General features: G+C 34.4%; 1 protein-coding gene and 1 pseudogene across 11 annotated transcripts in view; one reads left to right on the top strand and one right to left on the bottom strand.

The window, feature by feature from the left end:
* The window catches only part of ULK4 (unc-51 like kinase 4), a 749,242-nt gene that overhangs the window by 706,722 nt on the left and 16,644 nt on the right, over positions 1–25,876 (bottom strand). For 10 of the 11 annotated variants that reach the window (XR_013162830.1, XM_077129714.1, XM_077129713.1 and 7 more), the window contains 10 exons: positions 21,910–22,009; positions 19,943–20,082; positions 17,219–17,378; positions 13,159–13,260; positions 12,527–12,610; positions 9,496–9,571; positions 7,645–7,740; positions 5,484–5,602; positions 5,259–5,328; positions 3,655–3,751 (listed from right to left, as the gene is read on the bottom strand). Coding sequence is in view for 10 of the 11 variants with exons in the window: in XM_077129714.1 (XP_076985829.1) it covers positions 3,655–3,751; positions 5,259–5,328; positions 5,484–5,602; positions 7,645–7,740; positions 9,496–9,571; positions 12,527–12,610; positions 13,159–13,260; positions 17,219–17,378; positions 19,943–20,082; positions 21,910–22,009 (1,044 nt within the window). In the remaining variant the exon portion in view is untranslated. The remainder of the gene's footprint in view (positions 1–3,654; positions 3,752–5,258; positions 5,329–5,483; positions 5,603–7,644; positions 7,741–9,495; positions 9,572–12,526; positions 12,611–13,158; positions 13,261–17,218; positions 17,379–19,942; positions 20,083–21,909; positions 22,010–25,876) is intronic. The other variant, XM_077129711.1, reaches the window with a different exon arrangement.
* On the top strand, positions 23,099–23,379 carry LOC143657380 (cytochrome c oxidase subunit NDUFA4 pseudogene; annotated as a pseudogene).

The following is a 25,876-nucleotide window of genomic DNA, read 5'->3' as shown; positions in this document are numbered from 1 at the left end:
TGGGACATGACTCCCAAAGGTGTACCTTCCTGGCAATGTGGACAGAAATCCTGAATGAGCTGGGACTCAGCACCAAAGGACTGAGAAAACCTCCTCCACCAAAAGGGGGAAGAGACAAAATAAAGCGTCAAAATGGCTGAGAGATTTCAAACAGAGTCGAGAGGTTATCCTGGAGGTTCTTCTTATGCATTATACAGATATCACCTTTTTAGTTAAGGTATAATGGAGAGGCTAGAGGGAACTCTCTGAAAATGTAAAGCTGTAGTTTCAGTAGCCATGTTTCTTGAAGATGACTGTATAATGATACAGCTTTTGCAACGTGACTGTGTGATTGTGAAAACCTTGTGTCTGATGTTCCTTTTATCTATCTTATCGACAGACGAGTAAAACATATGGCTTAAAAATAAATAAATAGCGGGGAACAAATGTTAAAATAAATGTAGATTGAAATGCTAGTGATCAATAAAACGGAGGAGTAAGGGGTATTGTATGCATGAATTTTTTTCTTTTTTCTTTTTATTTCTTTCTCTGAATTGATTCAAATGTTTTAAGAAATTATCATGATGATGAATATACAACTATGTGATGATATTGTGAGTTATTGATTATATCCCAAGAACAGAATGATCATATGGTAAGAATGTTCATGTTTGTATGTTATGTTTAAAAAAATTTTTTTTAATTTTAAAAAAAAAGATCCATTAAGACTATGATTACAAAAAACAAACATATTTCTGTATATAAAAAATCTTAATAAAAAAAAACTGTCAGACAGATAACAAATGGGGCAAAATGTTAACAGTTTGTAAATCTGGATATTTGGGTAGAGGTGCATTGGAGTTCTCTGTATTATTTTTGTATCATGTTTGCAAATTTCCTGTAAGTTTGAAATTATTTCAAAATAAAAAGTAAAAAAAAATTCTAAACCATTAACCACTAGTATCTATATAATTATTGCTGGAATAGTCTCAATAAGATGACTACATTCATTCCTCTACTAACCGTTTGTTAGAAGACCTTCAATGTACATCATATTTTGAACATGATTTTTTTACTTCTACAGTGATATTCTATTTAACATATAACCAGTAAAGTATCAGCAGAGCAAAACTTTAATTACAACCAATTTATACTTGATTTCACTGCTACCAAACCTTCACTGTGGAAATAAATCTCACATGAACCAAAGTATATAAAAATTATGCTAACAACTGAAAGCAATTATACTATCAAGGAATACATACAATAAAAGACAATTTGGAAAAACTTTTTATTCAAAATATCTCTGCATTCAGAACTACGATTTTACTACAAAGCTATAGTAATGAACCATGTGTGGTACAGAATAAGGATAGACACATAAACCAATGGAATAGAAAGGAAAGTTTAGAAATAACCCAAACATCTATAGCCAATTTATTTCCAACCACAGGGTGCCAATACTGCCCAATGGGGAAAGAATAGTCTCTATGACAAATGGATTTCTATATGCAAAAGAATTAAGTTGGATTCTTAGTTCACACTATATTCAAAATTAACCCAAAATGGACCAACAACCCAAATATAAAAGCTAAAACTATAATAATCAGAAGAAAACACAAGGGTAAATCTTCATGACCCTGGATTTGGAAATGGATTCCTAGCTATGACAACAAAAGCATGAGCAACCTCTCTCTCCAGCCAATATGATGAGCAGTCTCACCACCCTCCCCCTCTCTGCGTGGGACATGACTCCCAGGGGTGTGGACCTTCCTGGTAACGTGGGACAAAGATCCTGGAATGAGCTGAGACTCAGCATCAAAGGACTGAGAAAAACCCTAGAATGAGCTGAGAATTAACATCAAGGGATTGAGAGAACCTTCTTGACCAAAAGGGGGAAGAGTGAAATGAGACTAAGTGTCAATGGCTGAGATTCCAGAGTCGAGAGGCTATCCTGGAGGTTTTTCTTATGCATTAAGTAGATATCACCTTGTTGTTCAAGATGTAGTGGAGAGGCTGGAGGGAACTGCCTGAAAACGCAGAGCTGTGTTCCAGTAGCCATGTTTCCTGATGATGATTGAACAATGATATAGCTCTCACAATGAGACTCTGTGAATGTGAAAACCTTATGTCTGTCTGATGCTCCTTTTAGCTACTATATCAACAGAAGAGTAGAACATATGGAATAAAAATAAATAATAGGGGGAACAAATGTTAAAATAAATTCAGTTTGAAATAGTGGTAAATGAAAGCGAGGGGTAAGGGGTATGGTACGTATAGTTTTTTTTTCTCTATTATCATTTTATTTCTTTTTCTGTTGTCTTTTTGTTTCTTTTTCTAAATCGATGCAAATGTACTAAGAAATGATGAATATGCAACTATGTGATGATATTAAGAATTACTGATTATATATATAGAATGGAATGATTTCTAAATGTTTTGTTTAATTTTTTTAATTAATAAAAAAAAAGCACGAGCAACAAAAATAAACCTGACTTCTTCAAAATTAAAAACTTTTGTGCTTCAAAGGACATCATCAAAAAAGACAATCCACAGAATGGGAGAAAATAATTACAAAGCATGTATCTCATAAAGGTCTAATATTCAAAATATATAAAGGACACTTACAACACAACCACAAAAAGTCTATCCAATTTTTAAAAAGGCAAAATACTTGTGTAGACATTTCTCCAAAGAAGACAGACAAATGGCCAACAAGCACATGATTGTGATGTTGAACACCTTTTCATTAGAGAAAATCAAATGAAAACCACAATGACACCATTTCAAACCTACCAGGATGGCAATAAAAAAAGAAAAGAAATGTTGGTGAGGTTGTGAAGAAATTGGAACACTTGTACATTTCTTGTAGGAATAATGGTTTAGCTCCTGTGGAAAACAGATTGAAAGTTCCTCAAAAAGTTTAAACACAAAATTATCATATGACCCAAATACCCTACTCGTACATATATTCCCAAAAGAAATGAAAAAGGTATTTCAACAAATCCTCACAAGGAATGTTCACAGTAGCACTATTCACAATAGGCAAAAGGTAGAAGGAACCCACATCATCAATGGATTACTGGATAAAGAAATTGTGGTCGATACACAAATGGAATATCCTTCAGCTATTAAAAGGAATGAAGTACTGACACAGGTTACAATGCGATAAGCAATGACATTACGCTGGCTGAAAAAAGCTAAACACAAAGGTTCAAATTTATACAAAATATCCAAGTCAGGGAGAGACTTTCCAAAGCAGATTGGTGGTTGCTGAGACAGAAGGGAGGAGGGAATGGAGGGCGACTTCTAAAGGGTATATTTTTTTTTTCCTAGGGTGATGGAAATGTTCAAAAATTGTGTGATGGCTGCACAACTCTGAATATACTAAAATCCAATGAATTTACACTTTAAATTGGTGAATTGTATGGTATATAAATTCTCTCTCAATTTGGCTGTTGTTATCAAAAAAAAAAAAAAAACCCAACTATGAAGCAACTAGGGAACATCTTTCTTAGAGCACATACTAGAAAAAAAAACAATGATAATCAGGAAAATAACTTTAGTATAAATTTTTAAATCATGAACACAGTTAAGAGATCAACTTGCAGTGATTCTTCTAAGCTTCTGTATCTTCTGTAAAAAAAAAAAAAAAAAATCCCCATCTCTGCTTACCTTGGTCAAAGGAGAAGTCTTCTGTGATGAATTCTGAATCACCTCATTTCCAGGACTTAATCCCACCGCAGTGCTTGTTCTTGGAGTAGGACGTGAACTAAAGAACACATACCAGTAAAATAATTCAGAATTCATAGACTTGATCCTCTTCGACTTTCAGGCGGCGGGCGGGGAAACTCTCATGACAAATGATAGATTATGATAATTTTATATGATCTTATATACATATATTTTTGTTTTGTTTTGTTTTTATATACATGGGCAGGTACCAGGAATCAAACCCGGGTCCTCTGGCATTCCAGGCAAGCATTCTTGCCTGCTGAGCCACCGTGGCCTGCCCTGATCTTATATATTTTAAGACTTGATTTAAATTCTAATTTGAATTTATATGAAGATTATTTCTGTAACTGTATTTGAAGTAATTTCCTGGCTAATTTATTAGTTATTTTATTTATAGCTTCCATAATATGTGTATTTTCTTTTTAACCTAGGAAACTGTAAAATACTGCTTTTGTTCTTTTCTTATAAGCCTGCTGGTATAGGAAGGATTAACATAATTAAATAGATCAGATATTCTGCAAAGGAGAGAAAATATTTATAATTTTATTTCAAGATATTTTTTAAATGAAAAATTTCCCTGGTACACAATTAAGGTAAGTAACAGTTACAATCTGCATCTGTTTTTAATGATTCCACTTTTAGTTATAAATGGCAGCCTCTATGGGCCACTTCATTAATCCTGGGTCTTTGATACTTAGTTTTTCACACATGTACATTTTTAAAAACCCTTCCACTTAGTTCATTAGGGTCTTTTTAATGATTTCCTTTGAATTCCCTATGATCAGGAGGCTCACTTCCTTTCCATTTACTTATCTATAATGCCTATTTATTGATTCATTCAACAAATACTTACCAAGCACTTAAAATATGCCAGAGATTGTACAAGGTTCTAGAAAAATGAACTTAAAATGCCTAAGATGTCTATTGACAAATTTAACATTCTTAACATTTAAAGATGGGTAATCCAACCAGGAAATTTGGGTTTATTAAGCTATTTCATTATGATAATAAAACTATAAATAAAATGTGATATTTAATATTTATATAGTATCAAATTTGAAAATGCATTAGTTCTAATCCTGTAACATTAAGATATATTCATTTGATCAACTTTTTATTATTTCAGTAATTACAAGCATTGTTTAAGCCTCACCTATAAAAATACTTAAAGAACAAAATTTAAAGAAAAACACAATCTGTTCTTTTCAAAAATTATTAAGTCCAAATACAGAAGAATCTAGACTTCTGAAATTTCAAATTCAATTTTATTAAAGTGAAAGTACGAAATGGAGGGCCTTTAGTCCTTACAAATAGGAAAAATAAGTTGGTTTGGTTCAACAGAGAAAAAAAAAAAGCAAGATATATCTTCTACTGGCCAATATTTAACTCTACCTTTGAAAACAGAAAGTGAACCTCAAATTTGGCAATAATATTCCTGTCCTTTATCTCTGTGTAACATGGTTTGCCATCTGTTCAAGAGATGCTTTAAGAATATTTAACTTTCATCTTGTGTTGATTCTTTACTGCTTTTTTATTTTACATACCTGAGAAGAAACATGGATTCATTCAATTGACCCTCAAGAGTATTCTTTGGCCGCAACTCAGTTGGATTTTCTGTGCCAGGAAAATAAAGCATTATCCAAACAGGAATAAAAAATCATGAGCAGAAAATAAGGCAGACAGAAATTGAAAGAGAAAAATAACGATGAAAATAAGAACCCTCAGAAACAGCACTCTAAGGGCATGAACATACTCAAATGAAAGCTTACCTAGTCTGAAAGAGCGATTTTGTCGTTGACCACCCTTTGTCCCTTTTGCCTGTCCATTCTGGCGGTTCTTCAAAGGCTCTTTGGAGTCTTCTGGTCCAGAACACTCCATCATATTTCTGCTATTCAGTAAGAGAAAGTTAACATAATTAAATTTACTCTGGGGTTCTCCACAGTTTTCTTGTGCAGAACAAGAGTGTGGAAAAGGTAATGAAATTACACAAGGCATTTGGCAAAGTCAGAGTTAGAAAAGTAATATTTTTCATTTAATAGCTAAGATGAGAACTTACTATTTACAAAGTATTATACTATAAGAAGTCTATAGACTTCCTTTTCGAAAAATAAATGGTAGCAGGTAAATAGGGAAAGAAAATCTGAATTTGAAATACCACTAAACCAGCAATTAGTTTCCCTTTATTTCCCCCCTTCCAGTATTGCCTGGCCAAAGGCAGTCCTTAGCCCAGAAGTAGTATCAAGTACAGTGATAAAGCACCCCAAGAGAAGCCCACTATTTCTGTTCCAAGTAACAGGAAAGGAGGACCCTAAAGGTCAGAGAAGGCAGGGGCAATGTGCTGGTTTGAAAGGATGTATGTTCCCTAGAAAAGCCATGTTTTAATCTAAATCCCATTTCGTAAAGCCAGAATAATCCCTATTCAATACTGTATGTTTGAAACTATAATCAGATCATCTCTCTGGATGATTTGATTTAGTCAAGAGTGGTTGTTAAACTGGATTAGGTGACGACACGTCTCCACCCATTTGGGTGGGTCTTGATAAGTTTCTGGAGTCCTATAAAAGAGAGAACATTTTGGAGAATGGAAGCAATTCAGAGACAGCAGAGCAGAACGACATATCCACGAGAAGCAGAGTCCACCAGCCAGCAACCTTTGGAGATGAAGAAGGAAAATGCCTCCCCAGGAGGAGGCATGAAACAGGAGGCCAGGAGAAGAAGCTAGCAGATGACGCTGTGTTCACCATGTGCCTTTCCAGATGAGAGAGAAACTGACTGTTTGCCATGTGCCCTTCCACTTGAGAAAGAAACCCTGAACTTCTTCAGCCTTCTTGAACCAAGGAATCTTCCCCTAGATGCCTTAGATTGGACATTTCTATAGACTTGTTCTAATTGGGACATTTTCTCAGCCTTAGAACTGTAAATTCCCCTTTTTAAATTCCCCTTTTTAAAAGCCATTCTGTTTCTGGTATACTGCATTCCAGCAGCTAGCAAACTAGAAGAGGCAATCTCTCCTTTTTTTTCCTTTTTTCAATTTTTTCCTACCCAGCCTCCAGATAATCCTGCAGCAGCTGGGGAGAGACAGTAGCAGCTGATGGTAAGTGCCCAAAATTCCAAAAACTGTAATAACCAGGACAAAGTAGGATTTACCCTGGGAATGCAAGGCTGAGTCAACATCTGAAACCCAATTAATATAATCTACCATTTTAAGAGACTAAAGAAGAAAAACCACATAATTTTATCAATTATACAGAAAATGCATTTATTTGTGATAAAAGCTCTCAATAAACTAGGAATAGAAGGAAACTTTATTACACCAGAAAGGAGCAGCTACAGTAAACCCTCAGCTAACATCATACTTGATGAAAGGCTAAGATCAGAGTGAGGTAAAAATGTTCACTTTCACTATTACTGATTCAATATCCTACTGAAAGTCTTAGCCACTGCAATAAGGCAAGAAAAAAACAGACAGATTGGAACTTCTTCATACATTCTGGACACTTTCCCTCCAGTAACTTCATCAGGAAGGAGAAATGTGGCAAATCACACACTGGCTCTTAAAGTTTCCATCCAGAAATAAAACACATTACTACCAGTCACATTTCATTAGCTAAGGCAAGTCACACAGCCACACCTAACTTTAAAGGGAGAAATAAGATCCTAACATGTGGCTGGCAGGCAGAAACGCAGTTGTATTTGGTGAGCAAGACTAATGAATACCATATTTAATCACTGAGGAATAAACAACTAAATAAAAAATAAACAGAATCAAGGACACAAAAATGCTACGACTAAATTCTTGGTAACCCCTAACTGAATGTTTGATATTTTCCTATTATGAAAGCATGGAAATTTAGATCTGTTGCATTATTAATATAGAATGCATGTGAATGCTATAACTATGTCCCATGCACAAAGGTAAGTTTATATTACCTGAAGCTGGAATCTTCCACACTTGTTGAGTCCTGGTCTTTTATAATGAAAGCATCATTCCAAAACGAATGTTGTAGTACGCCTGTCCAAGTCAATCTTTATAAAGCAAGAAGGTTAAAGCTCTTATCTCAACAAGATTCTACCATGAACTATTCCTAGGATACGTCCCAATTAGACAAAATACAAGATTTCACCATTTATAATTATCCCACACAATATGCCTCTAAAATTGTTTTATATTTCACTTTTATTGTATATAATTAATCTCTCTGAAAAAACAAAATCCGAAAAAATAATTTAAAGGCCTTAAATGGTACAGAATAAAATGATTTGACAACTAAGTATTACAAGCCTCAGGCTTTACATTCCTCAGAAACTAAAAAAAAAAACATTTCTGGTTTTCAAGTCAGTCCATAAAGGGAGTCTGAACAATTTAAAAATTTAAAGGATATATATATATATATATATATATATATATATATATATATATATATATATATATATCAGGTATTATCAATCTATAATACAGTTGTCCTTTATGTACCAAGAGAGAATAGATTCATAGTCTATTACCCTGTCTGTTTGATTCGCTGCAGTTTTGAAACTTCATTCAGTAACAAACAAGAATACCAGTTTCCTAACTATATATACTCGCACCTCTGTTTAGGGTTCAAAATAATGTAACCTAGCTGGTTCACTCACATTAAAATGATATTAGGCTACATCTAAAACCCAGATTCACTTACAAAGCATTAATCAAGAATGATCCTAGTATGTATACTCATCAGATTGGGAAAATTATGCCTGACTGAAATGTAAAAGCAAAAAAAGCAAGAATTTTATGCTTGATTAATTATTCAAAATTTTTGTATGGAAACAAAAACTACTTTGATCGAAATTAATATTAAAATGATAAAGAGAAAAAAATTGCAACACATATAATATCCCTTTCATGAAAAGGGCTCTTACAATTCACTAAAGAAGAAAAAAATGGTGAATGAAGTGAATTTTTTTCATCCAGCAGATTGGCAAAAATTTAAAAGATCAACAAAACTATTGTTGCTAGAAGTATACATCAGCACCCAGAATGTAGCAAATGTATCAAACTTGTTAAGGCTTTTAGCCTCTGATCTACAATCCCACTTAGAAAAATTTAGGATAAATTTCTACAAACAAAAAAGTACACAAAAGGATATTTGCTGCAGTATTGTATATAAAATTCCAAATCAAGAAGCATTTTAAGTGTTTATCATTATTAGAGATTATTATATGTCCATTCTGCAGCCATTTAAAATGAATAAGCAGATATATATTTATTAATATGGGAAAAAATTCATAGTACATTTTTTACTTCCCCCACCCCATGCCTCAGGAGACATTTCTAATTTACTACAACACAGAGCACTCACAATGTGCCTATTATCCCTGTCACTGATAATTGATACGCACGTTATGTTAGGATTATCATACAAATAAATCACGTTAAAATATCATTTGGTTAACAGTTACTACACTAACTATCCTGAAAGTAACATTCCCAGTTTGATAGTCTAAAATAGTTTTAGCCTGATCACCACATGTAAAGAAATGCACTGCTTGAATTTGGGAGCTACAAGAAAATCTGTCAACCTAATAGGAAACTATTTAATAGTTTAAAAGAGAAACTGACTTTTAAAATTCTTCATGAAAAAAACATATATCTGAAAACAGAAAAAGAATACTACTCAATCTAAAGTCAAATTTCTTTTTGTCAAAAAAGAAGCAATTTGAATAGCCCACCTGTGTATCAAAAACTGCACTACTTTAGAAGTACATGAAATAAAAAAATTCATATTAAAATGACGTTCATACCTTTTCTGAGGATCTTTTTGAAGTAAGCCATCAAGTAAATTAATAAAATCTGGAGAAGCTTTCGGAAGAGCAGAATCTATAAACAAATTAATTCCCCAAAATAAAAATAAGTATATATATATATATATATATATACACAAGACAAATTTTAGTATCTTACATCAGCATTTAAAGTAATAATATTTCAACCACATAAATTGTTTGAAGAGAAACAGAATTTGCAAATAATAAGTATAGCCTCCATTTAATGGGGAAGGGGAAGGACATAAACACAAAAAACATTTTTCCTAGACCACAAAAAAACATGATTCTCAAAACATAAATCTTGACTAATCTCTAAACTTTCGCTTTCTTGTTCGCTGGTAGGGATCACTAGCCTGAAAAACTAATACCTACCCTTCAACTGTTAATTATGCCTCCTTCTCTAAGACATTCTTCATTTAACCAACTTAGCTTTATCAATATACTTTTAATCCCCCTTTTCTTCCATATTGAAGATTTAACAGGGAAATAAACTTCACAACATTATGATACTGTCCAATTTCATTAATTAATCTCCAAATATTTTTATTTTTAAATTGAACAAACATATTTCATGGCCAACTCATCCATCTATGGTTAAAAGAAGTGGCATGAAGACAATAGCTAATCCAAAACAATGGCCAAGCAATCAAATATACGGCTCAACCAGGTCCTGTGGCAGCAGTCTGATGGAGATTCCTGAGAAATAATTACATTTGGACAACCAATGATCTCTTAACCTGACCTTAACACCTTCATGTTAAGATTTCTCTTCCCTCAAGACACACCTTTAACTTATGAAGAAAAACAATAATCAATACAGGGATATTTAAAACAAAGAAATCAGAAGGCATCATTACAGGGAATAGAAATTATTGATTTCTAGAGAAACTAAGACAAAATTAATGAAACAAAGAAGACATATACCACTTCACACCCACCAGTGGCTATTATAAAATAAGAAAAAAAAAAGAGAGAAAATAAGTATTGATGAGATGGAACCCTTATACAGTTGGTAGGAATGCAAAATGATGCAGCCACTATTAAAAAACAGTTTGGCACCATATGGCCTGTCAACTCCACTCCTAGGTACATACCCAACAGAACTGAAAACAGGGACTCAAACAGGGACTTATATGCCAATGTTTGTAGCAGCTTTATTCATAAGAGCCAAAAGGTAGACACAGCCCAAGTGCCCATCAACTGATCAAAGGATAAACAAAATGTGGTATGTATATACAATGGAATATTATTCACCCAAAGAAAGGAATGAGGTCCTAACACATGCTATAATATGGCTGAGCCTGAAAATATTATGGTGAGTGAAATAAGCCAGATACCAACAGACAAATAATGTATGATTCCACTTACACAAAATTTCTAAAATGGGCAGTCATAGAGACAAAGTACATTAAAAGGGTCAGAGGATGGGGAAAATGGGGATATACTGTTTAATGGGTACAGAGTTTCTGGGTGAGATGAGGCAAACGTTTGGTAATGGATGGATTCATACCATGAATATAATTAATACCACTGAATTATATAGTTAAAAATGGTTAAATAGGAAATTTTGTATTATATATATGCTATTACATGAAAAGTTTCTTTAAAAAGGAAGTGCAGCTCTTTTGTTTTTAAGAGGGGGAAGAGTAAAATGAGGCAAAGTGTCAATGGCTGAGAGATTCCAAACAGAGTCGAGAGGTTATCCTGGAGGTTATTCGTACGCATTAAGTAGATATCACCTTGTTGTTCAAGTGGAGAGGCTGGAGGGAATTGCCTGAAAATGTAGTGCAGTGTTCCAGTAGCCATGTTTCTTGATGATGATTAAACAATGATACAGCTTTCACAATGAGACTCTGTGAATGTGAAAACCTTATGTCTGATGCTCCTTTTAGCTACTATATCAACAGAAGAGTAGAACATATGGGATAAAAATAAATAATAGGGGGAACAAATGTTAAAATAAATTCAGTTTGAAATAATGGTAAATAAAAGCGAGGGATAAGGGGTATGGGATGTATAGTTTTTTTTTTTCTATTATCATTTTATTTCTTTTTCTGTTGTCTTTTTATTTCTCTATTTCTTTTTCTAAATCGATGCAAATGTACTAAGAAATGATGACTATGCAACTATGTGATGATATTAAGAATTACTGATTGTATACGTAGAATGGAATGATATCTAAATGTTTTGTTTGTTAATTTTTTTTAATTAATAAAAAAAGTTAAAAAAAAAAGAAATACAGACTATTTTCAAATTACCATGACTTTTGTTTTTTTACCTATGATAATTCTTGAAATATGAAAATATCCTGGAATCCTATTTCATCCAGTTATTACTTCTGAAATTTCTTTTAAAAACAACATCAATTTTTGTAGAATCCTGTTTTCATTGACGTGTTCTAAGATTTACTTTTTTTGTGATGTACAGAGAAATGTCTTATGTTTATACCTTCTTTTGTTTTCTTTACATATATTCTTAATGGTAAGTTAAGTGTTGTATTAACCATAATTTGTATGATGAAAATTCCAACACTTTAAAATTTCTACAACTATACCTAGTTTAAAAGACTTTAAATCTTGCCTGGGTAGTATTCTGATTCATCAAGGAAAGGACTGAGAAATGTCTGACTCATCCCTAATCAAACTCTAGACAGAAATAACCACATAGGACAATAAGTACAAATAACTAATTAATACCTACAAAAAAAATGTTATATAAGGGTTTGAGTTCTTTAAATCTTTTAAACCAAACTTCTTGTATATAGGAACACAAAATAATTTGTTTTTAAATGAGGGAAACTATCAGTAGTATTTTGTTTTCATTTACATATCTCAAAAAAAAATGGCAAAGGAATGCCAACATTTCTACAAATGTCAGTTTGGGCTCATTTATAAAATATAGGTTATGAATCAAAATAGACTTTGAATAAAGTCTACGTATTTCATACTGATTTACTTTAAATCAGTATAAAACATAAATTAAGTGCATTTATCTTAAGAAATCTTACCTTTTGAAATAGGTGGCAAAGGATCTTGATATAAAATCTGTTCAATTAATTCTGAACAGCATTCTGAGAAGAATGGAGGTTTTCCTGAAATCACATGAAAACTTAAAACATTAAATGGCAATTAATCTTTTTCAATAATTCTAAAATAATCTCAACTACAGATATTTCAGGATTATGCAATTTATAGAAAAAATAGTAATGACTAATTTTTTAATATATAATGTGTACAAGACACACTTGTCTATATAGTTTTATATTTCTCTAATTTAAAATTTATCATCCTAACAAATAAACAAATTCACATAAGGGATCCACTACCATGATCTCAGGGTTGCATAGCCACCCAATACAAAATAGTCAGATACCTCTACAAGAATCTCTACTAATGATCACGGTTTAAGTTAAACACATTTCAACATTCCAGATGATTATCATGAAAAATAAATGTCAAAAAGTTCTCAGGAACCTACAGATATGCCCAGAAATCAGATAACTTAGTGAAAATCAGTATAGATAAAAATTTAGTCAAAACAGCTTTTTTACATCTTTCAAGTAAAATATCTACAAACTACAGACCTGATTTCTTTTTCTAAGTCCAGCCCTTACTTTAAACTGAAGCAGAAAGTAGTCACCTGTAAACATTTCATAAAGCAGACAGCCCAAAGACCAGAGTTCACTGGTGATGGAGAAGTCAGTTCCTCTCACAATTTCTGGTGCTGTATATACAAGAGATCCTAAAAACAAAGTATAAAGAACAACTTCGTTAGGCACAAATCCACCTGGGAGAGGACTGGTGTTATAAAAAACGACAGGAGCAAAGCATACATGCGAATAAAACTTCATGCATATTTCACATATTTAAACATTTTCTCAAATGGTAGCACTGTAACCCATACCAAACTCCAAAATCTGTTCTACAACTAATTGTTGCAATGTGCTTTGAAATCTAGTGGGTTTTTTTTGTATATATTTCATTTTTCACACACAAAAATATATATATATATACACACATATATATGTATATATATTTTTTCTAGCCTCCAGAATTTTGGAGCAGCTAGAAGGAAAAATCTGAAATAATGGAATGAATGGTAACCCATAATAAACTCTGAAATATGTTCTGTATCTACTTATTGAAGTGTACTTTGAAAATCATTGCTTTTTTTTTCTTTTCTTCGTGTATATGCCATATTTAACAAAAAATGTTTAAAAAACATTTTCTCATTTAGGGTTATATTTCGCAAAGGATAGGTATCAATATAATAATAATAATAATCTTTTTTTCATTAACAACTTAAATGGTCAAAAGGAAAAAACCTTCAATTGTATTATTTCAATTCCAATAAGTTAGGTTATGCTGCAGTAACAAATAATACCCAAATGTCACTGGCTTAACAACAAAGATTTATTCCTAGGGCAGTGCAACGGTGGCTCAGAGGCAGAATTCTCTCCTGCCATGCCAGAGACCTGGGTTCTATTTCCGGAGCCTGCCCATACCCCCCCCCAAAAAAAAAAGATTTATTAATTCCTCAAACTTTATGTCTCTCACAGGTCAGCCAATGGGCTCCATTCTTAATAGTCCCCCAAAGACGCAGGTTAACAGAGGCTCCATCTCAACATGCGCTTCCTCAATCATCAAGGCAGAGGGAAAGAATGTGGCAAATTGCACACCAGCTCTTAAAATTTCCACTTCAAAGTGACCGACATCATCTCTGCTCAACTTCATTGGCTTCACCCAGGGGAAAGACACAAGTCTACCATGTATCCAGAGGAAAAAAAGGAAATATTTAGTGAGCTGTACTACTGCGTACCACAACTTTTTGTAAAGTTGAGTGTAACACAGAAATACCATATTTTAGAATGAGAAATTTCCCTTACCTACCAATAAAAGCAAGTGAAACTCAGAGGGGTACCATAACTTCCTCTAAATCACACAGCTAAGCAGTTACAGTGCACCCACCAACCCCAAGGTCTTTATCTCCCAGGCACATACTCTCCACTCTACCTAAAAACCACCCTCCTCCCAATGACAATGTTCTCTCCATGAAGCAAGTAATCACTAATCACTGGGAAAACAAAATTCCATTGTGGTAAACTTCCCAGAAAATTGTATGTCCAGGGATCATCACAACCAGATGAGCAGCCTCACATGTCCTGACGCATGGTTTAAAGTTCTTCTATGTACCTTTTCTGCTTTGCTATCACATTTCATACATATGTGCACTCATTCAAACAACACTTACGTTGGGCCTATTTGCCAGCATGTTGACAGATGCTGAGGAAACAGATAAAAAAGACCCACAGGATGTCCAGGGACCTTGCCCCACACTTTTGGGTACTTTATTAATATTTGTTGAATATGGAAATCTGAATTTCTGCCTGTATTCCCCCACTACAAATGTAAGTTCCAAGAGGTCAGGGTCTTTTGTCTATTTGTTCACATCCAAATTCTCTGTACCTAGGATAACACCAAAATTTTTGTTGAATAAATGTTGAATTAACAAACAAATGCAGTAATGAAGAAGCACATAAAGTCCCTACAGTCACAATCTAATAAGTACAGACAAATACAAAGGAACTATATTACTACTGAAACTCATTTCATAAAATAGTCCAGATTTCCAACTTCCCTCAATCAGTCAACACTAAACCAGAACCTAATCCAATCTGACATGACCCTCATCACGTTCTCTTGTCTTAAACTGGGCCACTTCACTCATTTATATGACTTACTTGTCCCAGTAGTTTGGGACCCCTGATCCAGCCCAACCCACTAGCTTTACACAACAGGAAAGTAAGATCCCTTGAAGTTAGGTGACATTAGTCTCCAGGTTACACAATTACAAACAAAACCAGGACTAGAATCCAACTCTCCTTACTAGACACTTATCGCTCTTTGCAATATTGCCTTTAAGTAGCGCAACCTAAGTTTTTATTGCTCTCTCTCAGTTCATCAGTAGCTCACGCAAGTGTCAACGTAACAGATTCAATATGGCGATACACCACTACTATAGACCAATCGTCAACCCCACCAAAATTACCAGCCACTAGCACAGGTCAAAAGACAGAGGGTTCAACTACATCCTGTGCCTTGCTCATCGCAATTCTCAAAATGTCATGTGATCCTCTTTGGTTTTACTTCTACCTACTTGGGTGTGAGTGAGCTGTCTGTGATGTGGAAAGTTTCTGCCTAGCTGGTTACAAAGATGTCCTCAAGGGGTCAGAGAGGCTCACCTGCCCCATTATAGGGGCTGTTCATTTTTAGGTTAAGGCTCAGAAACAACTGAGCACTAAAGCCAGAACCTCCAACCTATTTCTCTCTCGCCCCTTATTGGAGGGGATTATTTCAAGTAAGCATTCCTGAAATACACCACCTTCCTTTTTTCTCTCTAAATAATAATGAGTTAGATTCTACTAATATTCTACAATAGTCATTTTCATAAAATGCTGCTCAGGAACATATTGGGGGACTCCAAAAGCCTTCTTCTTGGGCATGAAATTTTACCACACACAAGGCTGGCCTCAAAGTTAAATTTCCTTTGGTCATATTTATGATGCCTACAGTTAACCTTCTGCTCTCATCCTTTACCTTCAGCCGTCTCATCCCTATGCCACATGATTACCAAACCCAAGGATGAACACCCTCTCTTGTGCCTTTTCCTTCAACTGCCACCCAATTTAACCGATGGCATAGCCAGTTATCACAGAGCTTCAATGGCCCAAAACTAAAAGTATCTGCATAGGGAACACATGGTGAAAAGCCCTTTGTCTACCACCTCCCCCAAAAGACTTGATAGATGTGCTACTTCAGACCATCCCCTCAAGTACAGGAACTCCAACACTCTAGGCCCTATTCCACTGTCAAAACACCCTGGTAATGCATGTGCCATCTCATTCAGCTGTTGTAAAAATGCTCCACACAGGTTGTGAAAACCTTGTGTCTGATGTTCCTTTTATCTACCTTGTCAACAGATGAGTAGAACATATGGAATAAAAATAAATAATAGGGGGAACAAATATTAAAATAAATTTAGTTTGAAATGCTAGTGATCAATGAAGGTGACGGGTAAGGGGTATGGTATGTATAATCTTTTTTTTTTGTTTTCATTTTATTTCTTTTTCTGTTGTCTTTTTATTTTTTTCTGAATTGATACAAATGTTCTAAGAAATTATGAATATAAGTGATGATATTGTGAATTACTGATTATATATGTAGAACAGAATGATCACATATTAATGTTTTAGTTCGTTTGTTAAATCTTTTTAATTAATAAACTAATTAAAAAAAAAAAACACCCTGGCAAGAATGTAGCCCTAGAACTGTCTCTCAATCGCAGAATATCAGCTGTTCAACAATGGTGAGCACATATTTATGGAGCCATCAGTGTGTGCCAGGCACCATTCTAAGTGCTAAAGATAAGCAGGAAGTGAGACAAAAACCTCACCTGGATGCTCTAATGAGCTAAATACAGAATGCAGGATTTGTTAGAGGTTCCCCATGCTCCACACAGAAAACTCTAAGCCATAGAAAACGCCATCCCTATATTCAGTCTTTTCTCAGGCATTATTTTCAATGAATTATTTGAATCACAAAAAAAAGAGAAAAAAAAAGATCAACATTACCTCCAAAACATATGACGTGCATAACCCATACCTAGAACAATTACTTCTAAACTCTACAAGTCCACATACCTTTGACTCGACTTTTCATGCTTTTCTTCAGAACATTTTCCCCACTATCACCTCCTCCTTCTTCTGCCACCAAAGCAAAGAACTCTTCCAAATTTTCACCTTCTACTTTTGCCAAGGAAAAATTGCTAAACTTTAATGTGCCAGGTCCTTCCAAGAGTATCTATGAAATTAAAGGGTAAATGAGTGCAGAAACAAATGTTAATTCAATTTGCATTTCCATCAGTACTTCTTATAACAGTATTAAAGAAGGTTTAGCATTGGCTTTATTCCTTTGTCACAAGTCAGAAAATTAAATGCTTGCAATCTTTTTTAAACAAAGCTAGAGAAAAATAAATCCAACCTCTTAATAATAATGGAATCAAAAACAAAATCAAGTTCTCCATTTCAGATGCATATAATGAACACATTCATATAACCACAGAGAAAAACCTCAGTTTTTGGGAAAGGCAGAGAACAATTTATGTGAAACAACCTATACTTGCCGACCCTCAGTGACAGCTAACAGTGTTTGCAAACCCACCTCCCCAAGGCATTGTTTAATCAAGAGAGAAAGTATAACGTAGGCTTATAACAAGATCTGAATATGAACCCCAGTTCCACCACTTACTAGCTGTCTGACCCTAGAGAATTTACTTAACCTTTCAAAACCTCAGTCTCTTCACCTATAAAAAGTGAAAAATAATACTTAACTCTTCAGACTGTTGTAAGGATTGAAACGATGCATTTAGGGGGTTTATGACAGTGACTGGCACATGCTATGGGCTCAATTCTGCTAATGTAATTTATGACTAAACACTATCTAATTATCGTTAAAATCATGCCAGGAAACACATTGTTCTATTACTTCTATCTTCATCCAGAGCCATCAAAAATATTTCTGGACAGTTGCAATGGGTCAAGTGACTTTTTCATTTTTTAAAAGCAGTTTAAAATTTACGCTTAACTTCTAGTCACGAATGCTTAATTAGGACGTCTGTTGGTCTACAACAGTGGCTTTTAAACTTTTTTGAATACCAGAACCCCCTGGAGGACTTGTTAAAACACAAATTACTATTCCCTACCTCCACAGTTTTTGATTCAAGAGGTCTGGGTGAGGCCTAAGAGCCTGCATTATAAAGAGTCCCAGGTAACTGTGAAGCTACTGGCTGAGAAACACACTTTGAGCACCACTGGCAAGGGGCAGCAAACCCTTTTTTTTAAGAGTCAAATATAGCAAAAATTTCAATTGTTGTGCAGGTTTATGTGGTCTTTGTCTCCACAACTCAAAATTTTTGTTGTGCAACAAAGCCAGTGACAATACATAAACAAATGGTTATGGCTATGTTCCAATAAAACTTTATTTCAGAAACTGGCATCCTGCCCCACCTGTCGACCTGTTCTAAAGGCTACATTACAAATTAACCTGAATTTCTTACATTATAAACAGCTGGTTTTAGAGCTCCTTAACAACTCTAATTCAAGGTTCAATAAACTATAGCCCCTGGGCCAAATCTAAGCCACTGCATGTTTATGTATAGCTAGAAGCTAAGAATGGCTTATAAATTTCTAAATGGTTCCAAAAAATCAAAAGAATATTTCTCAATACATGAAAAGTATATGAAATTCAAAATTTCAGAGTCCATAAGTAATATGTTGCTGTCAGCACTCCAATGACAGAGTTGAACAGTTGCAATGGAAGCCCAGAAAGACTCAAATATTTACTATTTAGCCCTTGAGAGAAAAAGTTGGCCAACTCCTTGGAAAAAAAACCAGAAAAATAAAGAATGACAACTAGATAGCATCCTGCTTATAAAAGTCTAAATCTAGAATAAAGATACTTTAAAACTACAAAGTTCATCCATAATTTTTTTAGTAAAACCAAATAGGAATTGCTATGATTTCATGAACTATCAAATTGAAGCATACTTTAAGTATATGAATATTTCAAACAAGAACTTTCATTCATTCTGTAGAGTTTTATGATGTTTTTTAGGTTTAATGATCTCATGCAGATGGCCCATAAATATAAAATTAAACAGATACATTCTATTTTTTATTTTATTGTTTAACAAAGGAAAAGAATTTAAAAACTCAGACCAGTAATATGTACAACTTGTAAGAGTAGGTACTTATAAAAATAACAGACGCCACTGATAGAGAGCATACTATCCACCAGAAAGTTCCTAGAAGCTGACCATAAATATAATATTTAATTCTCACAGCTACCCTGAAAATTCACAGGCAAGCATACCAAGGTATAGAGAGGTAGGATGACTTATCTAGGGCCACATAGCTTCTAAGTGGAGAGCTGACTGTGACTCAGAAACTAAGCCAGTTTCATGACTCTGCTACACTGAAGAACATTCAGTTAGGCTTAAATAATTTTACCAAAAATAGAAATTATTTGAATCATAATATGAGAAATCATACCAAAACTTGCCATTATCAAACAAATATAATAGTTCATAGTTTATTGTGTACTATGCCTTAAAAACTAAGAAAGACTTATTTAATATGCCTCAGACTTATTCATGATATATTTTAGCAGCAATAATAAGTAAGGCACTCTGAAAGGACAGGAAATTTTTCACTTTCTAAAAGCTACTTAAATATATTTAATCTAAAAAATTTTCATTTAAATTTGAAGATATTCTACACAAAATTTTACCTAAATAAAAACTCCTTTCAGAAAGCACTATGAATTGAGACACAAGGAGTTAGAATATCAAAATTCTCATTATATACCTTTCCAGGAGAAATGTCACAGAAGAGAATTCCAAGTTTATGAAGATGATGTAATCCACTAATCAGATCAATCCCAAATTCTCTCACAACATCTTCTGGGAGGTTTTCGTCTTGTGCAATAACCATATCTAAGGAACCACCTGCAACATAAGTTGATTAAAATAAACCATTTTACCCCACCAATATTACCGCATGTCTCTAGGAAGTTCCATGCTGGGAGATTCTGAGCACTAAAAAAATGACCAGGACAGAGAACTCTGACTGTCAGGCAGGAGGGACCCACATGTGAATGAACACAGTGGTCTAAGCACTGTCACACAAGTTCATGTCCACATCCCAGAGCCAGCTCTACATCCCGGAGAGCACTGCTTTGTCCAGCAGATTGTACATAAACGAACAGAGGGGATAAAAGGACAATCAGTGACTAGAATTACTCCAGATGCCTCAGGAAATGAAAAGCTGCAAAAATTAGTGTTAAGACTACCCCAAAACTACGCACTAACATTCTGCAAAGTATAGTCACATTTATTCACATGCAAAGTTAAAACACATCTGTAAAGCATTCCATAGCAAAAAAGATGTCTTTCCATAACAATAAGAAAATCACAACCCTTTGTGTACAACACTGAAGAGCTAAAAGGCTTAAGGCAACACATTGTGAATTCCATTTCTCTATCTTTCTAATGTCCAGTCACATCTCTAAGTGCCAGGAAAAAAAAACTTTATAGAGGGCCAAGATTACAACAGGAGCCAAATTCAGAGAAAGTGAAGTCTCATTGGCATCTGAAAGTGCAATGGGAATTACCGTGAGGAAGGTAAGAGGTATTTTGGGTTTGGTTCATTTTTGTTTGGTAGGTAAGGAACCAATCCAATCATAGACATAATTTAGAGTTAGGATATTATACCTGGTCAGAACAACAGCTGAAGCAACAAAGTCAGAGGGGCAATGTCCCCTGATCACCTCACCAACATTGTCCATAGAAATAATCTAAGTCCCCTCTGTTAGGCACAGAGTCATTAAGGATTCCACACAGGTAAGGGAACAAAGCTTAACAGATTTATTGAGGGGAGAAAGTAGGGAGAAAACAGGCAGGCAGGAGCTAGCAAAACCTGCCAGCTAAAAGAAAGGAAATGTCTCCAGCTCTCTTTGTGAGAGCTTGTGGCTTTGAAGGAAAAACCGTGCCTGGAGGGGAGAGTTATCAAACAGAGACAGGTCTTGTCCGCATGGCTATTTATCATCTTTTGATGAGTGTGGTGCCTTCTGATGGGTAGGGCACTGGCATGCAAAAGAAGCTGAGGGGTTCTTGGTTAAAAGTCCCTTTTATATGTGAAACTCTTTTTCTGAGACCTGATACCCTCATACTGATTCAGAAAAATAAAATGCAAACTAAAGTTTCTAATCCAAATAGCCTCTCTTATGATTAAGTTGTATAAATTCTAAGCGTCAATACAATAGGTAATATTCATATAGCAAGATGTATGTGATCCTTCATTACTCCTAAATGTGTGAACCAAATACTAAAGGTATTACATTTGTTAACTGTGAGATTCTTAAGACACTGAAACTAAAAGCACAGAGAATAGATTTAGCTATGTATCTATCTCTCTTTCTCCCTATAGGTAGAAACTTATAAGAAAAAGAGCTATAACATATTCTCTCTATCCACTGCTGTGTGATAGTATTTGTTGGTTCATCTTTATACATTTCCACACTGCTTAAGTTTTTGTAAAGAGTGAGTATTCTTTTCATAAAAACTAAAATATTATCACTTTATAAGTTAGTTTAATAATTAATGGCTAGTTGACCTAAGATACTTGTTTTTATTCACTATGAAAACTTTGGTATCAATACTATGTATATTTGCAATCAATAGAAGATAAAATGAAAATAGTAAAACTTAAACCATATGTTATTGCCAAAACCACATAAGGTGACTACATTCATAGCATTAGCTCTACATACTTACCTGTGCAGAGTTCCACTACTAGCCAGAGATGATTACTGGTTTCATACCATTCATGAAAAGTGACAATATTCTTGTGTTTAATTTCATGGGTGAGACGTACCTATAAAAACACATAGTGTTTATGGTGGTTTGGAACTATGTACATAGAGAAATATGCTCAAACTTAATTCATTTCTATGGGTGTAAATATATTGTATTCAGGATCTTCTCATATGGTTACTTCAATTAAGGTATGGCCCAACACCATCAGGATGAGTCTTAATCATATTATTGGAGTCCTTTATAAGCAGAATGAAACTCAGACAAATAGAAAAGCCATGGGAAGCAAGAAGCTGAAAGTCAATGGAACCTGGAAAAGAAGGAAGAAGCTAGGAGAAGCCGCCATGTGCACTGCCATGTGACAGAGTCCAGGAAGAGGGACCATGACAGCCAGCATCAGGATGCCAGTCTTTAGTGAGAAAGCTCTATCTTGATGATGCCTTGATTTGTACCTTTCCCTGCACTATAACGATGAGCTATTAAATTCCCCTTGCTTAAGCCAACCTATTGCACTGGTATTTGTTTGAACAGCCAAGGAAACTAAAACAGTATTCAGTCTAAAATACAAAGTTCTTAAAGCCTTTAAACTACTGAAAAACACCTAAATGTACTATTGGGAAATGGGTAAGAAAGGGTGAAATTCATCTGGTATGATTCTATAAAGATATTAAAAATGATGGTTATGAAGCCAGGTCTTATAGAAAATACTAATAATATGTGGCCCTAAAAATGATTTTTTTTAAGTTATATGTAAATATAGTATTGCCAAAGAATGATTCATAGGAAAATAAACAGAATGAATACACCAAAATAGTTGCTGTTTTTGGTGGAACTAAAACACCAAAATTGTACTGGTATGTTTTTCATTGATTCTACTTTTCTCTCATTTTCTATTTTCTACGCTAATTATACACTACTTTCACAATCTGGAAAAAAAATTTAAAGGAGAAATAATTTTTTAAAAATCTTTACCAAATAAAAATAACCTAAACGGTCAATACTACAATAAAAGTTAAATAAGTTATTGCATATCAAGTGACAAAATATTAAGCAAGCATTAAAACATTTAATTTTATAACATGGAAAAATGATAGGGGCAGAGACTGCTAAGTCTTGGGCCTGGAGACTTTGTTCTTCATTCTGTCCGCAAACATGTTACGCCAGATCCTCGGTCAGGCCAAGGAACACCCATCTTTGATCTGCCTCTCTGTATGTATTGAAGCTGGAGGTACTGGAGCAGCACTGCTTGTCTTACATCTGGCAATGTCCAAACTAGATGTCAGTTGGGACAGAAAGAATAATCCAAAACCCTGAAACAAAATGGCTCCTAATGAGCAGTACAAGTTCTACTCAGTGAACGTGGATTTCAGCAAACTGAAGAAAGAAGGCCCAGACTTCTAAATGAAATATTTCCCTTTAAAGCTGCTTAACATGAAGTTCTTCCAGAAGCCATCCACACAATTTCCACTTAACCCAGGAATATTTCCCCTCTAAATACATGAAATCATGTTGGGCCTTACTCTGATGAATAAATATTTGAAACTAGATTAAAATGATAGGATTATAATATTTAGCAAAAAGGTTGAAACAAAATTACACACATACCATACTTATAACATAAACAACAAAAAACACCTCATAGAAAAGTAGAAAAGAAGGAAATAAACCAAAACATGAACAGCGATTGTCTCCAGGTGATAGAACAGTGGTGGTGCTGCTTTATTTCTTCTGCTTTTCTATACTGTCCAATTTCTATATTGTCTATTTCTACATGTATATTTTCAAAATATTTAAAAGAAGTCGCAGAAGAAATCTACAATCTTTTTAAAAATATTTTAGTGAAGCCCAGTATCATCAACTCATTCATATTATTAAAAGAGAAATCTCTACAACAAAAACAGCTGGTCTTAAAATATACATTTGTATTAGATCATAAGAATGCTAATGCACCAAAAATAAAAAAGAATTCAAAACCCAACAATAAAGACGCAAAAATCTGTCAGTTAAAAAAATATATATTAAATTGCTTCAGATGGTTTTGATTTCTGACTTTTAAACCTTATTTGAAGGCGGGCCTTGGTAGCTCAGCAGGCAAAGTTCTCACCTGCCATGCCAGAGATCCGGGCTCAATTCCCGGTGCCTGCCCATACAAAAAAAAAAAAAAAAAAAGAACTCATGAGAAATGGAAATTAAAGCACAAAAATGTGTGCATTAGCAAACCATCTAGACCCATAATTGCTGACAATTTCCAAAGAGCTTTGGATCCTTGTTTTCTGGCTCTCTTAAATGTACACACGCTCAGGCGCATGTACACATACACAAATTCTCCTGTAACTCAAAACAAGCTAATGGGCCCACGATTTGTAGAAAATACAGCGCTTCCTATTTTAAAAATGGAATATTTTTAAAGAGAAAATGCGTCTACATAATTCAGAAGACAGATGAGGAAAAATCCAAAAATCAGAGTAATCAAAAGACTACTTGAGAAGCACCTTGCAAGAAATTTCAAAACTAGAAGTTGGGGAAGAGCTCTTCATGAGCTAGGACATTTGCATGGGAAGGAAGAGGTCCTGGTGAATGAGTCAAGGATATTTTAACACATCCTCCCAGGTCTCCCCATCGTTTATGTGCTCCAAGGACCAACCCGTCCAAAAGCCAGGCTGTCTCACCTCGCCCAGCCTCACCCACCATGCTCCCCCCAACCACCCACCATGCAGCGTCCACCACGGAAGCCACGCACCATATGGGGCTACTGAGCACCCAGAATGGGATAGTCTGAACTGAGATGTGCTCTAAGTATAAAATACACACTAGATTATGAAGACTTAATACAAGGGAAAAAAAGAAATATAAAATATCCAGATAATTTTTATATCCATTACATGAAATAATAACACAAAAACACTGGATCAAAATAAACATATTATTAAAATTAATTTCACCCTTTTCCTTTTTCAAAGTGGTCACTAGAAAATTTTAAATTAGATTTGTGGCCTGCATTATATTTTGATTGAACAACAATGCTTAGACCTTTCCTAATAACTGAATTACTTCCAAAATTTCTTTCATACATCCTATTCTGTAACCATCACCACCTTCCTTTCCAGCTTTCTCTATCTATACCTTAATTCTTGTTACATCCAACTCTTCACTCATTCTCCACGTACCTCAGCTGCTGAACGAGACACAAACCATGCTGACTGATACACTGTAAATGTATGAAGGCAAATCTCAAATGACTTCAGCTAATATGTCCCCTTAAGTAATAACTCTTCCTTCCTCTAATATTGCCTTCCCTTCTTCCCACCTCCTTAGACCTTGCTTATTTCAGAGAAAACAGAATCACTCAGAAAAGAATTTCCTCTTGCTCCAGACACTGAATCTACCAATTTATCTGCATCTTGTCCCATACACCTGCCTTTCCTCAACTGTGCCATGCTTCTTTCAAAAACCAATGCCTGCCACAGTAAGATACCACTTCATACCCTCCAGAATGGCTATTTTAAAAAAGGAAATAACTAGTATTGGCAAGGATGTGGAAAAATCAGAACACTCATGCACTGCTAGTGGGAATGTAAAATAGTGCAGATGCTGTGGAAAACAGTCCTGACAGTTCCTCAAAAAGATAAATATAAAATTACCATTTTATCTTGTAGTGGCCTATGAACTCCAGTCCTAGGTATATACCCCAAAGAACTGATAACAAGGACTCAACCAGATACTTTTATGCCAATGTTCATGATAGCATTATTTACAATAGCCAAAAGATAGACACAACCCAACTGTTCATCAACAGATGAAGAGACAAACAAATATACTATATTCATACAATAGAATACTATTCAACCATAAAAAGGAATGGAATTCTGATACATGTTACAAATGAATGAACCTTGAAAACATTATACCAGACCCAAATGGACAAATA

This window comes from Tamandua tetradactyla, chromosome 15, assembly GCF_023851605.1.
Source record: "Tamandua tetradactyla isolate mTamTet1 chromosome 15, mTamTet1.pri, whole genome shotgun sequence".
Lineage (NCBI taxonomy): Eukaryota > Metazoa > Chordata > Mammalia > Pilosa > Myrmecophagidae > Tamandua > Tamandua tetradactyla.
Note: the sequence above shows the minus strand (reverse complement) of the source record. Positions and strands in the feature narration are given on the sequence as shown.